At 48.6% G+C, this 18,823-nt stretch overlaps 1 protein-coding gene across 1 annotated transcript in view; it reads right to left on the reverse strand.

Annotated features, from left to right (window-relative positions):
• The window catches only part of LOC147018725 (heterogeneous nuclear ribonucleoprotein H-like), a 47,887-nt gene that overhangs the window by 27,882 nt on the left and 1,182 nt on the right, over window positions 1-18,823 (reverse strand). Inside the window, exons 3-4 of the mRNA XM_085898742.1 lie at window positions 11,131-11,296; window positions 10,835-10,990 (exon numbers count right to left, since the gene is read on the reverse strand). Of these exons, the coding sequence (XP_085754868.1) occupies window positions 10,835-10,990; window positions 11,131-11,218 (244 nt within the window). The 5' untranslated portion in view covers window positions 11,219-11,296. The remainder of the gene's footprint in view (window positions 1-10,834; window positions 10,991-11,130; window positions 11,297-18,823) is intronic.

Consider the following 18,823-nt stretch of genomic DNA (forward strand, 5'->3'; position numbering starts at 1 on the left):
AGCGAGAGGCGCTTGTTGAAAGCCCCGGGGTAGTTTAACAGTTAAATGATTAGGGTAGATTAGGAGATGTACCCCTCCGCACCATCCATCCCCTCGCTGTCGTTGTGGGCCGCTGGACCCACTTGGTGTTAAGATCGCCGAACTCTGGGGAGGCCATTCTGAGGCTTGAGTTGGGCCTCGACACAGGACGTTAGCTCTCCCTTATTCCCCTCCGGGAAGGGAACGTAGGGGTTGGGAGTAGGCTAGGTGACAGGATAGGTTAGCCGAACAAAGACGATAAAGGGGGTTAGGGGACGATTTATAGTGGGAAGTAAAAATAAATAAATAAGTTGGGGCTAAATTGGGGTTTGACAAATTAAGGGAGTGGGTATGTACAGTGACAGGCAAAGGCGATAGGTTGGGAGGGAGACAGGTAGGTAGGTCCGAGCCCGCCTTCCAAGTGGCCAGCACCACCGCACTCCCTCCACCAACCTCCACTGAACGGCAAAGGCTGGCCAGCTTCATCTGCTGGCTGTGTTACTGCAAGGCCTGTGCCGGCCCACTTCATCTGCCGGCTGTGTTTGCCTGCAGCGGCCATCTTCTGAGGGCTGTGTTTGCCTGCTCACCTTTGCCATGCCATGCCCACTGCCCATGTTCACCAGCCCCGTTCAATTTTGCTTTGCCCCCCCCCCCCTGTTCATTTCCATGTGCGCCAGGATCAGAAAGCAACAGTTTGCAAGCTGCGAGAACTGCCCTGTTGGCAGCTACAACACGGGCCTGCAGTGGCGGCCCGTGCACCGTGTTTGTGTTCATCCATCCATTCGTTGTGTTCATTGCGTGTGCCACTTGAGCTGGCACGGAGACTGCGTTTGTGCAGCCCATGCACCGCTGTGGTTCACTGCGTTCAGTTCAAAAGGGAAGGCCTTGGACTGCGTGTGAGCAGCCAGCCACGTTCCCTGTCACCTGCATTGTTTTGAGCCAGAGACTGCATGCGAGCAGCCTGGCTCCCTGCTAACTGCTTTTCTTTTGCAGAGTTCAGTGATCCTGGGCCATGGTTTAGTGTAAAATTTGTAAGTTAAGGTTAAGATGTACTGTAAATATGAGTGCGCCCCCGGCATGTCTGTCTTAGCGCCGGCAATTTTATTTAAGTCGTCCGTGTGAGTGAGTTTGTTTAGGTAGTTACGCAGCCCTCAGGTTATTTATTTTGGGGACACGAATACCATGAATGTCGCACTCAGGGATTCGTAGGTAAAATGTACTCGGGGAAAACTACACATGATGGCACACGAAAATTTGACGACTCGGGACGAGTCTGTAAAAAGGGGAGGGGGTAGTGTTGTGGTTACCAAATTCGCAAACCACCATTCAGGTCCCTTAGGTGAGATATCTCGGTAAGTATATGTGTAGTTAGGCCCAAACCCGTTGTCTAGTGGGAATACATGTCATTTATGCGTGCTGTGACTCTTCAGGATAGCCGTTTTTCTTTTACTCTCTTTATTTTGGACCAACCGCCATTGTTACCACCACCAACCACAACATCAACCACCCACCGCGGCGCCGCTTCACGTCACACCTCGCAACCGTCGCATCGCCACCGTTCTTGCGCCGCTTGTGGGTACCGGTGTTGGACTCGTGCAGGGCGCGCGCCGAACAGCGTGTACAAAACCACGGATTTTCCACTTCAAAAACGGATCAAAAACGACACACGCCCACTTTTGTTCCGTCCAATCGGTGAGCGATGGGCGATTTGGCCCCGCCTCCAGGGCGTTGGAGGGCGATCGCTATATGCAAATTTATGGATCAAAAAGCATTCACGCCCACTTTTTCTCGGGCCAATGGGGAGCGAGGTGAAAGGTCGAAGGCAGGGGGTCAAAGATGAGAGAGCGAAGCCACGGGGCTTATATAAGCGACCGCGTTCGTCAAGTAGAGAGAGTTAAGACTTCGCGGGCGGTGGAGTTGGGAAGAAGAAGCAAGAAGGAGTTGGTCGTCGTCGTGTGCGTTGGAGTCGGAGCAAAGGGGACGGAGCTGTGGAGAGGCGGCGAGGGCAGACGAGGGGGTGCTCGCGTCGTGCAGGGAGCTGCACACCAGGGAGGCCGACGGCGCGACCTGGCCGAGGTGGAGACGCTCGTCGCGGGACTCGAGGCAGAGTAGAAATCCTCTATACCCCGAGCATCAGCAACCCCCTCCTGTTTCCCCCCGCGCTGAGATAGTGCGACCAAGGGGGCCCCTTTTCCCACCCCCTACCAGACACTGTCCGCGAGGCCCGCGGAGTTGAGGCACCATCGCCGCTCCGCGTCTCATCACCAGACGGGTAGGCCCGACCCGGTCTCGGCCTCAGGCCCGCCTCATCCTTGAGGGTTCTTTTTCTTGGTTTTGGGTATGTGTTGTCGGCGCCGTCTGTGAAGTAGAATTGTATAAGTGTTGCCGTGTGCTCGCGTAATCGGTATTAGATCTGCATTGTCGCATTTGCTTTTTGTGTAAAATTGCATTGTGTTTCTTTTCCTTTTCTATGTGCTTTTGGTGGAATTGAATATGTGTGCTTTCCGTTCATCGCGAATAAATGTGCTTTGTGTTGAATCGTTTCCCACTTCGCTTCGTCATTTCTTTCATTGAATCCTCATCTTGCTTCACGTAAAGGGTTGGTAGTGGGCTGAATACGCCCGATAATTAATCGAACCGTCGAGGTCGACGAATAATACCGCTCGGTTATCCCGATAGTACGGAACGGGTCGCTTAAGTGGCCCGTGTCCGAAGTCGACCTGCGGCGAGGTGCGATCGCCCGGTCTACCCTCCGTGTGGGTACTTAGGTAGGTCGAATTTGGCGAGCAACCCTATCCCACGCGGGGGCTGATTGGCTCGATCGCGGTGAGACCAAAAGGTCCACCCGTGACTGGTTCCCGGCGTTAGTCCGAGAGGGTCACGACTGGATTGTCCGTCCGGTGGGCGACGTGCCGCGATTCGAGTTACGTGGCCGTCAGCACGCCGGCGGGCGCGAATCCGTAACAATATATATATATATATATATATATATATATATATATGTATATATATTTACCTCCACCACCGAAGATGGAAGGAGGTGATGTTTTTACCCCTATTTGTCAGTGAGCAGGATATCGCAAAAAGTTATGGACAGATTCAGCCGAAATTTGCTGGGCAGGTTGGGTGTGTGACGAGGAAGAAACGACTCGCTTGTGGTGAAGATTCAGATACAGTACAGATCTGGATCTGAGAATCTTTTTAAATGCTTCCTCACCTTTGAGTGATCGAGCTAAAACGACGTACAACATGATCTCAAAAAGTTATGTACGGGTTATGACACAACTCGGTGGATTGGATGGTTAAGCAACAAGAACAAGCAGAGTAGATTGCGGTTCTGGTCCAGACCCAGATCATGCCCATCAGTGGTAGGCCGTGAGCGTTGGCTGTTTATAGTTCAATCTTGTGACCCAGTCAAAGGGACAACCTAATTTCTCACCAAGTAGCTGTGTAATTGATCGGGAATACAGATAGACTTGTTGTCATGCTCAAAAGTTGCACAATGAATAGAATTTTGACAGTTGGTGGCAAGCTATTTCATCTCATCTCAGCCAATCAGATTACAAATAAAGGGGGTGTAGTCGGCTGGATGGCTCATTAAAAGTAAGGATCCAAGATGGCAACCCCCAGTGAGGAGCGGATCGACTCGGTATGTTCTGAAAAATTTACATGCATTAGTGACAAGAATCAAAAGTGATGCCGTTCACTACCGTCAGTGGGAAGAAGGCATGTGAATGTGCAGAAAGGTGGAAGAACTGAGGCGATGGCGTAGAGAAGCGAATTTCGGTGGAACACTGACTTGTGGGCAAAGCCTTAGTTTGACGTGGTGACTGCATCACAAGGATACCACGGAAATTGCTATGCTCACTTGACTAACAAAATGTTGACTGATAGAGATGCCAAACGATATAAAGTGGCAGGATAGTGCAGTGTCGAAGCCGCAGGTGGTATTACACGTCTTCAAGAAACATCTTCAGCATTTCAAAAGGTTACTCAAGCCCTACCAGGACATTATGCTCGGCGGAACCCTGTCTGCTCAGCCATGCAGCCCCACCATGTACCAAGCATGTGTTGCCAGATACTTCCATTTATATGCAAGAAGAACGATCTTTTCATAACATCAGGAGGAAACAAACGAATCAGAGATAAGCTTGTTCAGGCTGAAATGACTGATGCTGGTAAGTATGACACATATATATTGTTGCGGTTTTCGCGCCCGCCGGCGTGCGACGGCCACGTAACTCGAATCGCGGCACGTCGCCCACCGGACGGACAATCCAGTCGTGACCCTCTCGGACTAACGCCGGGAACCAGTCACGGGTGGACCTTTCGGTCTCACCGCGATCGAGCCAATCAGCCCCCGCGTGGGATAGGGTTGCTCGCCAAATTCGAACTACCTAAGTACCCACGCGGAGGGTAGACCGGGCGATCGCACCTCGCCGCAGGTCGACTTCGGACACGGGCCACTTAAGCGACCCGTTCCGTACTATCAGAATAACCGAGCGGTGTTATCGTCGACCTCGACGGTTCGATTAATTATCGGGCGTATTCAGCCCACTACCAACCCTTTACGTGAAGCAAGATGGGGGTTCAATGGGGAAAAAGACGAAGCGAAGCGGGAAACAGTTCAACAATAAAGCACATTTATTCGCGACGAACGGAAAGCACACAAATACAATTCCACCAAATGCACACAAAAAAGAAAACACAATTCCATTTACACAAAAAGCAAACATAAAAGTGAAAACACAGTGCAGAGCTAATTCCGACTACCGAGCACACGGCAACACTTATACAATTCTACTTCACAGACGGCGCCGACAACACATACCCAAAACCAAGGAAAGAAAATACCCTCAAGAATGAGGTAGGCCTGGGGCCGAGACCTGGTCGGGCCTACCCGTCTGGTGATGAGACGCGGAGCGGCGATGGCCCCGCAACCCGCGGGCCTCGTGGACAGTGCCTGGCAGGGGGGTGGGAACGGGGCCCCCTTGGTCGCACTATCTCAGCGCGGGGGGAAACAGGAGGGGGTTGCTGATGCTCGGGGTATAGAGGATCTTTATTATGTGCGCGACGAGCGTCTCCACCTCGGCCAGGTCGCGCTGCCGGCCTCCCAGGGGTGCAGCTCCCTGCACGACGCGAGCACCCCCTCGTCCGCCCTCGCCGCCTCTCCACAGCTCGTCCCCTCCGTTCCGACTTCAACGCACAAGACGAGCAGCTCCACCGCCCGCGAAGTCTTGACTCTCTGTTCCGACTCCTTCGCCTCGTTCCGACCTTTACTACTCCTTTGACTGACGAACACCGTCCTTTTATCCCCCCGTAACTTCGCCTTTGACCCCCTCCCTTTGACCTTTCAACTCGCTCCCCATTGGCCCGAGAAAAAGTGGGCGTGAAGGCTTTTTGATCCACAAATTTGCATATATCGATCGCCCTGAGGGCGGGCCAGTCGCCCCTCGCTCACCGATTGGACGGCAAAAAGTGGGCGTGTGTCGTTTTGGATCCGTTTTTGAAGCACAAAATCCGTGATTTTGTACACGCTGTTCAACGTGCGCCCCACACGAGTCCAGCATCGGTGCCCATGAGTGGCGCGAGATGACGGTGATGCGATGGTGGCGAGTTGTGACGGTAAAGGTCGTGGCGGTTGTGGTGAAGCGGCGTTGTGGTTGGTGGTTGTTGTTGTGGTTGTGATGGTGGCGATTGGTCCAAAATAAAGATAGTAAAAGAAAAACGGCTATCCTGAAGAGTCGCAGCACGTATAAATGACATGTATTCCCACTAGACAACGGGTTTGGGCCTAACTACACATGCACTTACCGAGATACCTCACCTAAGGGACCTGAATGGTGGTTTGCGAATCTGGTAACCACAACAATATATATATATATATATATATATATATATATATATATATATATATATATATATATATATATATATATATATATATATATATATGAAACATTCATGTGTTGGGTCTCTTTCGAAAATCTCCAATAAAGTCATCCTTTGACGTAATGGACAAAGCATGGTGAAGTGCTTGAGAGATAAGTCACTGGGTTCTGGACAAAAAAAAAAACGATGCTCAAATTTATTTTAATTTCCGAATTATCATCAAAATGCAAAAATTAAATAAAATTAAAAGGTATGACATCTTCACTGAGATTTGCAGAATGGCATCTCAGCTTCATCAAGACTGAAGATCTCAGCTTTATCAAGATGGGCTCGGGACAACTTCAATCGCTCCTACCCCTCATCTCCATCACCTCCTCCCTCCCCAGACCCTTTTGCCCCACTTACAAAAAAAAACAATTAAAAAAAGACTATCTTTGCCATTTTCAAAAGCAACAGAACAACCTCCAATTCCTCCCCAACCCCACACTCACAAATGAACCAATGCCAAAATGAAACCTTGACCAAATTGCTGCAACAATAAGTTGCTTACTTTTTAAAGCTATTTATTAATATAAGGAGTCGTATTCCACAATCAAGAGATCTCAGGTTCATCTGTCTGATGTTCCCTTCCAAACGTGAATCGTTTGAACTGCTTGGATATCGTGTTTAAATGTTATGAAGACATTAAGTGGAATTGTTTGGAGTCTGCTTCTCTGCTTGTGATGCATGACAAAAAAAAAAACACCTTACCCCACACAGTGTAGAGGTGGGGGAAAAAAAGGGACATTATGTGGAGTCTGCGAACAACAAATTTGATTGGTCGAGATGGTTTTGTCCAGGTACTGCTTTGGAAGAAAAGAAAGGTTTTTGGAAATGCCTAAATATACCATCAGAGATGGGGAATCCCCCGCCATTGAAAAATAATTGAAATCAGATAAGCGGTTTTCCATTTATTACAAAAAAACATTTTTTCAAGATAGCCGCCCCAGTCGGCCATCTTGGATCCGGCCACGCCCAAAATCAATAAGGTTCTTCCTTTTCAGGTGGTACATGTGCGACCCAAATTTCAAATCAATATGGCGAACAGTTTATGAGTTATCGCACTCACAGCTATAAATTTTGACGCCCAGCCAGCCGGACGGACGGACAGCCGGACGACCTGGGTGACAATAATATCCCCCTTCAACAAACCGTCTCCCCCACCAGATTTTTGGGTGAGAAGGGTGTTTGGCTATGGACACCCAGCAGGATTAAAAACAAAATCTGTCAAAGGGCAAAGGAGCTTCTTGTGAGCCAACGGCCATCCATATCTAGTGCCCAACTGTCTGCGGACATCCTCCTGCAGTTGGGTTACTTTTTATTTAGGAGGTTGGTGGCAGGATTTGCACTCCGGCCACCGTAAAACCCTTCATTCCACAAAACACAAAAACGCAAAAAAAAAAAATCTGAAAGCCCAATCCGTGGGAGTACCTCCTGTGCAGCTTCCCTTCGCAGGGCAGCTCACCGGATGACGGGATTGGGGCAAAGCCTTCGGGACCCCCAATCTTTGATGATAGGAGGGAAACCATGGGGTAGCATTCCGAGGTCAGATTGTGGGAGAGTGCGTCAGAGTGGTGCTGAGGTGTCGTCCAACAGACGGCGACCTCCTTGGGTTAACCTGAGGCGATCTCTTCGGGTGGGTGCCTGGAATGTCCTATCCCTCAGAGAGGATGATCACCTGTCTCTGTTATCATCTGAGCTCAAGCGTTTGGACATTGGAATTGCAGCATTCTCTGAGGTTCGGACACCGGATTGCGGCGAGATCATGGTGGGTGGTTACACCGACTATTGGTTTGGTCGCTCTGATGGTCACCATGCCAAAGGAGTTACTGTAGCTGTGTCCAATAAGCTGACTCCAATGATAATTGAGGTAACACCGGTCAACGAGCGTATTGTGAGACTAAGGATTAGTTACTCCCTGGTCTGTTTATGCTCCGACTGAGGCGAGTGATCTCACCGTGAAGGATGAATTCTACGCCACGCTCGAGTCTGTGGTTGATCAGTGCCCCAGACGAGATACACTTCTAGTCTTGGGGGATTTCAATGCATCGACTGGAACTGAAAGGGATGGTTACGATACGTGTGTTGGTCCCCATGGGTTAGGAATTATGAACCAGAATAGCACCAACTTCCTTGACTTTGCAAGAAGTGATGGACTTAGGGTGGCTGGTTCATGGTTTCAGCGCCCACAAACTCATCGCTGGACTTCGTATTCCAACGCTGGCGGTGTCGCAAAGGAGATTGACCATGTCCTCGTTGATGGTCGCTGGAGGATGATCCAGAACTGCAGGGTCTACCGGAGTGCTCAGTTCCTCAGTACTGACCACCGGCTTGTTGCAACAACTCTGAAGTTGCACCTTAAATCCAGGAGAATGGTACCATCCCAGCTGAGGCTGGATGTTGACAAGCTCAAGGATGAGAGGGTAGATGAGGAGTTTGCAAACAGGCCGAGTGGAGATTTGAGGAGTCTGGGTGCTTTGGGAGGTCCTGATGAGTTATGGAGTGCCTTCAAGACCACCGTCCTTGATGTTGCCGGTGGATGTCTTGGAACTCACCGAAGGGCAAAGAAGAATTTTATCTCTCAAGGGACACTGGATACCATTGACCAGAGTCGCAGGGGCAGGCTGAACGGCAGAGCTGAGCTGTTCAGGGAGCTGAGGCGTAAAACTGTACATGTGCTAAGGGTGGACAAGGAGGCCTATGTGCGAGGAATCTGTGAGGGGGTAGAGCATCACCTGTGGTCAAGGGATTCTGGTCCTGCTTATAGGGGAATTTGTGCATTGCGTTCATCCAAGCCCATCCCTTGGTGTACTCCAGTGAGAGTAGATGGTGGTCACTCTTGACAGAGGAGTCTGAAGTGAAGGCCCGCTGGGCCGGTTACTTTGAGCGGTTGTACCAGGCCGATCCACCAGCTGTTGAGTTGGACGTCAGGGGTGTTACAATCCCTGTTGCTGACCCTCCAATCAACTGTGGTCCACCGTCGCTTGTGGAAACACAGGCTGCGGTGAACCGTTTGAAATGGGGTAAAGCTCCAGGGATCTGTGGCATCCATGCTGAACTTCTCAAAGCTCGTGGAAATGCTGCACTCGTGTCGTTGCATGCAGTTCTGTGCTCTGCCTGGAACACAGGCATCATCCCAACTGACTGGAAGAGGGGCCTTGTTGTCCCTCTCTGGAAAAGGAAGGGTGATCGCCAAGACTGCAACAACGACCTAGGGGTGACGCTGCTCTCAGTGCCAGGCAAGGTCTTTGCTTGGATAATTCTTGATAGGGTTCGCCAACATCTGCTTGAGCACCAGCGACGTCAGGCTTTACACCAAAGAGGTCAACGATTGACAGTATCCTTGCTCTTCGGTCCTCACCGAACGCAGACGAGAGTTTCGGCAGGGGCTGCTTGCAGCCTATGTTGACCTCTGTAAAGCGTTTGATTCGGTGAATCGGGATGTCCTCTGGAGGATTCTTGGTCTTCGAGGGGTGCCACCAAAACTGATCGATCTGATGTCTGAACTCAACTCTAGTACTGAGAGTGATGTGAGATGTGTTGGTGTTATCTCTGACTTATTTCCAGTTGTTACTGGAGTTCGTCAGAGGTGTGTACTGGCCCCCACACTTTTCAGCACTTGTATGGACTGGATTCTAGGGAGGATGTCAGAGAGATCAATCTGCGTTGCATCATTTGGGAATGTCAAGATCTTGGACCTTGATTTCGCAGATGATGCAGTCATCTTCACGGAGACTTTAGATATCCTTTTGAGGGCCCTTGAGGTGCTGAATGAAGAGTCGGAGCCGCTGGGATTACGGGTTTCCTGGGTCAAAACTAAGATCCAGGCTTTCAATGACATCTTGGATGCCGCTGTCCTGTCTCTGCCTGTTTGTGGTGAGGATGTTGAGGTCGTGGAGAGATTCACTTACCTTGGCAGTGATATTCATGTCTCTGCCGGCTGTGAATCAGAGGTCAATAGACGTCTGGGTCGGGCCTGGGGAGTCATGGATTCACTGGATAATGGGGGTGTAGCGCTGCCGGTGCCTGTGCAGGACGACGAAAATCCGAGTCTTCAGGTTCTTGGTCCTTCAAGTCTTGCTCTATGGGTGAGAGACTTGGACTCTGACCAAGGATCTGAGACGGACACTTAATTCCTTTGGTACCATCTCTTCAGAGAATCCTTGGCTATCACTGGTCGGACTTTGTGTCCAACGAGCGGTTGCTGAGAGAGACTCGGATGAGATTTGTTACCTGCATAGTCTGTGAGCATCATCTGCAGCTGTATGGACATATGGCTCGTTTTCCTGATGCTGATCCTGCTCACCAGATTCTGTCAGCGAGGGAGCCTCGTGAGCGGAGGAGGCCAATGGGCCGACCACGTGTCTCATGGTTGTTGCAGGTTCATCAGCATCTCAAGGAGATGGGGATGGGCCAGGTACCTGCCTGGGGGATGGCCAGATGGAGGCCCCTGTCGTACCGGCAGAAAGTGGATGCAGCAACGTACTGCTCCGGCACATGCTCCCATACCTGACCTGACCTATATATTATCTTACTTCCCTCTGCACATGTGCGATCGGGACAAATTCAAAAGCGAAGTACTGTAAAACGACAGATCTGTTTTCCGATTCACGGTCCGGTTAGTGTTCAAAATATTACATTTGATTTAAATCAAGTTGTTCCTCGATCATAAGCTGACATTTGTCGAAACAGACAGACAGACAGACACAAAATGAACAAATTGCTTAACCCCACTTTTCGCTTGGCGGGTGGCAATAAGATACACCCACATCTCCTAACATGATTGTTCCACAAGTAATATCTTTACAATCTCTTCAAAGAGCCTTAGAAAATGTTGGAGGAGGCAAGACTGGTGGAAGGGGGGCAGGAGAGGAATACACCTTACCCTCCACATAACGATGGCCCATGGTCTTACGATGCTTGTCCAAAGCCTTCTTTAGATCTTCCTCAGATTCAAACTGAATGAAAGCTTCGCCAGTCGGCTTACCATCACGAGTGAACGTGAACCTGATTCCGGAGGTCCCTTTCACAATCTTGCTTCCTGTAAAAACACCAGCAGAAAAGCATAATTACTCAGGAAAAGAAGTTCAAACGTGCAAATGCAGAAATCCAGTATAAAAAAAATACATATATATATAAATTTTTAAAAGCTTCAATTACTAGAGTAGCAATAGGCAGTACCTGAGAAAAACTCGATCACTTCATCGTGAGTGCAGGTCCAAGGAAGTCCTCGTACGCGTACCACGAAGCCCTCGTTTTCGGTCGACATGACGGCTCACGACCTCTTCTCCCGCCCCGTCCTAGCGCCCGATCCCGCTCCCGTCCCCAAACACACCCCGCCACTCCCCTAACAGCCACACGACCATCCCACCCACCCACCCACATCAGGCCCGGCAGTTCACCACATCGCACCCGTCGCCTCGACATTGCCTGAAGCTTAATAGCAGGCAGAGCAGCACAAGGTGGCTGTGCGCAAGCAGGTACATGGGAATCAAATTGCGTGCGCCTAATTCCCTGGATTTATCAAATATCAAAAACGAATGGTTTGAAAAAAGGATGGAATCTATGTAATTGGGATTCAAGCACAAGGAGTCAGGAAATTATTGGGAAGAGGGGAGTGGGGGCAAAATAAATATATAAGAAACAAGGTGGGGGTGGTTCGAAGTTTTGCCATTTTTGGGGTGAAAAATATATGGATGATCCAAATCTGGATATGGTCAAGCAGTCATTCCATGCCAACCCACCTCGCTTTCCAAAAGTTCCCCAAGTAACCATCACATACAATGGACGACATCATTTTACATTGAACGCAAACCCTAACACTGCTATCTCCCCTTTATCATCTGTGTATTTGGGCTCACCCTATGCAGCAAATGGCAGGTGCTACGTTGGACGTGTAAAATAAACGAGTAAAACGCAGTTCAATGTGTTTGGGTGGGGGATGGGGGGACGGGGGGGGGGGAGGATGACATATTCCTCCCATTCTTTTGATGGGGGGGAGGGGAGGGGGACAACACATCAATTGTCCCATCCACATTTTTTCTTGAATAAAATAGTTGCTTTGTACAACCCACACAGACCCACAAGAGGGATGTTTAAATCTTTGGTATGACTCGACCTGGAGGAGAATGGGTCTGCAGAGATGCCAACTTTTGGAAATCAGAATTAGGGAGGATTTTCAACCGACACCAAATAATGTGCGCGAAGCGCACATCTCGAGCGCGGAGCGCTCGACCCCTGCGGCGGGGTCCAGGGCCCGCCTTAGGGCCCTGGAAGCTCTGGGGTTCTAGACGCTCTCTAGTGCCCTCTGAGCCCTATTTTGGAGCATTTAACATGTTAAGAATTCCCACTTTTTGAACAAAAAAAGGGGAAAATTGTGCACTTTTTAATGTTACATGTATGTTAATATTAGTAAGTTAGGGGACAATCAAAGATTAACAAAAAGCACAAAAGAAGCAATATTTTTCTTACCTTACTGGCTGGTACTACTGCTGCTTGCTTTTTCCATGGCAGCTTTGCTGAGTGACAGCTGTGTGGCTCTTTTAGCCCTTCTGATTATGTCTTTGCTGTATTCTCTCTGGTAGCAAGGGGTGCTACGAGCTAGTTTTTCAATTAAGAGAGCTTCCAGGGTTTTGACACTCAAATTGGGACGAAATTCAGTATGATTCTTCCGTACAAGACTGAGTGCCCGCTCACATGATGCGTTCGAATGAGGAATGACCAAGATTCCCTTCATCACTTTGCTCAAATTAGGATACTTCTTGGCACCAGTGCAGGGATCTGTGAGCTGTGAAATCCGATGCCACTGCTCATCCACTCTCACTGTCTCAGTAGCAATTGTAGCTATGGAGGCGTCTGCCTGGTAGTGAGCGAATTCACTCTCAAGACTGTCTATGTCACTATCACCGCCACTGAACAGACAGGGGAATTTCTTGATGAAAAACTCCACACAGTCAAACCCCACTTCTTGGTGTAGCTTAACATCCAGCACCTGAGCATGCTTGGCTAATTCATCATCTAGCGGCCAGGTTTTGAAGATGTAATTGCAGGCTTTCACATAATATGAGCGAACTGCACTGAAGAAACCTTGGATGTCTGACTCACTCAGAGTGAAGGTGGATTTCTTGAGACTCCTTTGTTCCCTTATATACAGTTTGGCATCGTTCCCAATCATGAGGTCCTCATCATTCTTCTGATGATTTCTGTCAGAGAAGGGTACATTTACCAGAGCAACCGATGACACCGATGGTTTCAAAAACCGTACGAAGATATCTTTCAGAAGACCATTCAATTCTCCGTGCAGGAGATGAATACAGGGTTCGTCTCTTTGGAGCAGAAGATTCCCCTTCTCAAAAAGCTTGTTAGCATATCGAAGGAAGAAACAATAGAGTTTTGTTTGTGGAGACAAGAACATCCTGTTGACACGTTTTTCTCTAGATTCCTGCACAGTGTTTGAGGAAGATGCGCTTTTAGTTGTAGAACTCGTAGTACACTTAGCCGCAGGGCGATCACACTTGCGTTTACTGCCAGCAGAAGAGGTCAGACTCGTAGTACCAGATCCAATTTTACGTTTGAGGAGAGAGCTTGAGGTAGGTGCAGCCAAGGAAGAAGACCTCTGATTCGAAGGTTTTGCTGAGCTTCTATCAAGTGATTTGGCAAAAGCAGAACTTAACTTGGGTCCTTCTTTGCCTGTAGATGGGATTATCACAGTCTTTCTCGACTCTGAAGGGTCTGCTTTGTAGATGAACGTGATGAAGGGCCGGTGATGCATCCTGCTCTCAGCATTGGTTTTGGTGCTGTCCCTGCTGTCTTCTTCGCAGCAGATACTGCAGTGGTAGTGGTGAATGTTGCTCCACTAGTGCTTGATCCTGCAGTGCCAGTACTGGCAGTAGATACAGTGCCGTCCTTCTTGCTCGTTGTTAGAGTCTTGGCTACAGTTGGTTGCATTTTTCTTCGTACTTCTTCTTTGAAGAAGAGGCGAAGTGGCTCCCACTGTTCAATCAGCCTGTCTAGGCACTGACCAAGGGACAGCCACCTTGTTGCGACATGCTTCAGAATCTTGTGTGTCAGGGCATCACAGAGTTCTTGCAGTGCTTTCACTCCTTTGACGCGTTTACTACTTTTGTCCAAGTAGTAGTAAATATCGATGAGAAAGTCATCTAATTCAATGGGTAAGGCCTGAGCCGCCTTCTTGGCCGTATTGTGCATCATATGGCAAGGGCATCCCATGATGTTGCACTCTGGATTTTGTTTGTGGATATAAGCAGCGACTCCTTTGTGCTTGCCCACCATGACAGAGGCATTATCAGCACAAAAGGAAACACAATTTCCCCACGGAATTTTCCTGTCACTGAACTCATGATCAAGCAGTTTGAAAATGTTTTCTCCAGTGGAATCTTGTTTGCACGCAGGCAAACTTAGCAAACCTTGCTTCACAATCCCAGCACTGTTGTCATAGTACGAAATCAGGACAGGATATAGCTGGGCCTCACCACTGTCATTGCTACCGTCTGTAGCTAGGCTAAATGGAGCTAGTCTAGCAATATCGGCAATAGATGAAGCAGTAACATTTGACAACTCACCAATTATTGCTGAAGTTTTTGTTCTTGCACATCCATACTTTGAAGCAACTTTTGAATCTGGAAACATCTTTTGAAATAGAGGTCCAGCATGATCTGAGACTGATATGGGCAAGTTATGTTCCACAATAAATCCACTAAAGAGAAGTTCCGCTCGGGTAACATCCTCTTCCTCGCTTGTCCCTTGTTTGGTGAAATAATTCAGAAGTGTACCGGTACTCGTGCTCGAAGATCTCTCCTTTGCAATGTCTGTGTGCCGTTTGCTTCCAACGTGCTTCCGAATATCATCGCGACCTCCGTGCTCAACTGAAATATCAACGCTGCATACTGTACAATACGCATGATGAATTCCTCTTTCAGACTTTCGAATACACGGGTATTGGAGACTGTATTCGGTCTTGCACTTCTGAGACCATTTCTTGGTCTTCGTAAGCTTCTTTTCTGCCATTTCGTAATCAATATCGAGGGCTTGAAGCATCGGTAACTTCGAAGTCGATGTTCCACAGCTGCAGCGCGACTCGTAGAACTCTAGCGGCTGTTAAACACCGCACGGTGGTCGCGACCGCCGGGCTGGTACGGGGCCCAGCTGCATGCAGTGAGCGTATCGCATGCATATACACTGTGCATACATACCGCATGCACTGTATTGCACACATACCGCATGCACTGTATTGCACACATACCGCATGCACTGTATTGCACACATACCGCATGCACTGTATTGCACACATACCGCATGCACTGTATTGCACACATACCGCATGCACTGTATTGCACACATACCGCATGCACTGTATTGCACACATACCGCATGCACTGTATTGCACACATACCGCATGCACTGTATTGCACACATACCGCATGCACTGTATTGCACACATACCGCATGCACTGTATTGCACACATACCGCATGCACTGTATTGCACACATACCGCATGCACTGTATTGCACACATACCGCATGCACTGTATTGCACACATACCGCATGCACTGTATTGCACACATACCGCATGCACTGTATTGCACACATACCGCATGCACTGTATTGCACACATACCGCATGCACTGTATTGCACACATACCGCATGCACTGTATTGCACACATACCGCATGCACTGTATTGCACACATACCGCATGCACTGTATTGCACACATACCGCATGCACTGTATTGCACACATACCGCATGCACTGTATTGCACACATACCGCATGCACTGTATTGCACACATACCGCATGCACTGTATTGCACACATACCGCATGCACTGTATTGCACACATACCGCATGCACTGTATTGCACACATACCGCATGCACTAAATCTCAGTGCATGATCGCATAAGCGAGATCCAGACCCAATGTTTCGCTGCTCCTCATTTGAATTTGCAATTTTTTACGTACAATTTGGTAGCAGCGAACGTTATGGAGTTACCACATGCTATACGTAGCAGACGATGCTTTTCATTCAATTCTCATACTAGTACATTCTGATTAGTGAACAGTGCAAAAATATCAAAATTTCGGGAGGATAAGGATAGTGATCGTAAGGGCGGGAGTTTGGGTGAATTTTCGGAAGCCTCCCGATGAAATCGGGAGGGTTGGCATTGCTGGGTCTGCCAACCTCGCAGACTCAAAGCAGACAGCCACGAGTACGATACGTCACCAAGTACGATATTTGAATCACCTTCGGTGGTCTAATGGTCGGAGCGTCCGCTCCGAGTGTGGGAGGTTCGAGATTTGATCCCTGGACGAATGATTCCAAACTAGCCGAAACCCCGACACAGACGGATTCCGTTCATTCAACCACCCTCACCAGCTCACCCACACTCGAGGGACATGGACTGGACAGGGCGTGCTTGCCCCCTCCTACTCATCCCCCGCCCCTGCCACATTGCCCCCCGCCCCACACTTGCTTACCCCCGCCCAAAAATTTAATTACCCAGCCCCGCCACCGCCTCTTGATTCCCCATCCCACTTGCCCCTGGGCCTCCGCCCCTGTCCACCCCCTCACACTCAACCCCGCCTAATTCACCCCAGCCCCCGCCCACTCATCCCCCGCCTTCAATTTGTTTACCCCCGCCCAAAAATTTGCTTACCTTGCCCCCCGCCTCTTCACTCCCTGCCCCGTCTCTTCACCCCCTGCCCCTTCATCGCCCACCCCGCCTCTTCACTCCCTGCCCCCCGTTTCTTCATCCCTTGCCCCCACCTCTTCACTCCTCGCCCCCGTCTCAACGAAAAGTGTTTATTCTGCTTCAAAGTTGAAAGTTGACTATTGCCACTATGTGCTATGCACTCTTACAGGTACGAAGTCTCTTTCAGTCCAGGTCACAGTACCGAGAAAAACGTGACGCGACCGCTAGGAGGAGCACAAAATTGGTCCTTCAGTATTAATAGATAGAAGATACAATGTTTCTTGTTACATTTTTTGTGTGAAATTCACATTCTGAGGTCATCAGCATGTGCAGAAGAGGGTTTTAAATTGCAGACGCTATTTTCGAGGAGTGGAATTACACCTCTCAGCGGTAACGGTCTGTCGACGACGGACGTAAGGACGTGAGCGAATGACCGATGATGTCATGACGTCCTGACGCCTCTCAGCGGTGACGTCACATGTCGCCATGTAAACGAATGTAAAACGAAAAGTGTTTATTCTGCTTCAGAGTTGAAGTTTGACTATTGCCACTATGTGCGATGCACTCTTACAGGTACGAAGTTTCTTTCAGTCCAGGTCACAGTACCGAGAAAAACGTGACACGACTGTAAGGAGCACAAAATTGGTCCTTCAGTATTAATATATAGATATTTTATTTTAAATGGTACGTGCTGATTCTTTGCTCACCGCTTAGCATATAAAAGGATATAACATGGAAAAACAATGCTGAGAAGGCAATGGCAAACCATCTAGTATAACGCATGCCAAGAAACTGCTTTGGTAGCACCAATGCACTGAAAGGAGTATGGTACATAAAAATAAAATCAAAGCAAAGGTATTTGAACTATGAAAGCTGGAGTTTGCAGCTGAACTCTATGGATCAACGGGTCAATATTTTTCGAAAGGTTTTCATCAAATTCTAAAACAGTCACCGAGGGAAACCCTTCGACAAGTTGGCATGGAATGACACCGACAAATGAATGGCGGGTTACAGTTTACCGAGATGCTTTGGTGCTGAAAGCACCATTACTACCAACCTGAATCGTTTTATTCTGAGGACCAGAAAAGCCATATAATCTCATGAATTCGCTTCATAGGGCATTCCATAATCACTCGAAATGCGTTCACAACACCAACATGCCTTAATAGCAGCAACCTATGATGAGTAGGGACACTATAGATTGAACTAATGAGTCCAAGTACTACTACGACTACTCCTCCTCCTCTTACGACACCTCTTCCTCTTACTACACCACCTCATCCTATTACTACACCTCCTCCTGCTCCTCTTACTAAACCTCCTCCTATTACTACACCACCTCATCCTATTACTAAACCTCCTCCTCCTCCTATTACTACACCTCCTCCTCCTCCTCCTCCTCCTCCTCATGTTACTCCTCCACCTATTACTACACCTCTTCCTCCTCCTCCTATTACTACACCTCCTACTCCTCCTCTTACTAAGCCTCCTATTACTACACCACCTCATCCTATTACTAAACCTCCTCTTCCTCCTATTACTACTACTACTACTACTACTCCTCTTATTACTACTACTCCTCCTCCTATTATTACCACTACTCCTCTTATTACTACTACTACTCCTCCACCTCTTTTTATTACTACTCCTCCTCCTCCTCTTTTTATTACTACTCCTCCTCTTACTACTACTACTCCTCCTCCTATTACTACTACTACTCCTCCTATTATTACCACTACTCCTCTTATTACTACTACTACTCCTCCTCCTCTTATTACTACTACCCCTCCTCCTATTAGTACTCCTCCTCCTCTTACTACTACTACTCCTACTCCTATTACTACTCCTCTTCCTATTACTCCAACTCCTCCTATTACTACAACTCCTCCTCCTCTTATTACTACTACTCCTCCTCTTATTACTTCTACCCCTCCTCCTATTACTACTACCCCTCCTCCTCCTACTCCGATTACAAGCCCTCCTCCTCCTCCCCCTCCTCCTATTACTACTACCCCTCCTCCTCCTACTCCGATTACAAGCCCTCCTCCTCCTCCCCCTCCTCCTATTACTACTACTCCTCCTATTACTACTACTCCTCCTATTACTACTCCTCCTCCTCTTTTTATTACTACTCCTCCTATTACTACTACTCCTCCTATTACT

This window comes from Eptatretus burgeri, chromosome 10 (genome assembly GCF_056783735.1).
Source record: "Eptatretus burgeri isolate ZD-2024b chromosome 10, Ebu_testis_v1, whole genome shotgun sequence".
Lineage (NCBI taxonomy): Eukaryota > Metazoa > Chordata > Myxini > Myxiniformes > Myxinidae > Eptatretus > Eptatretus burgeri.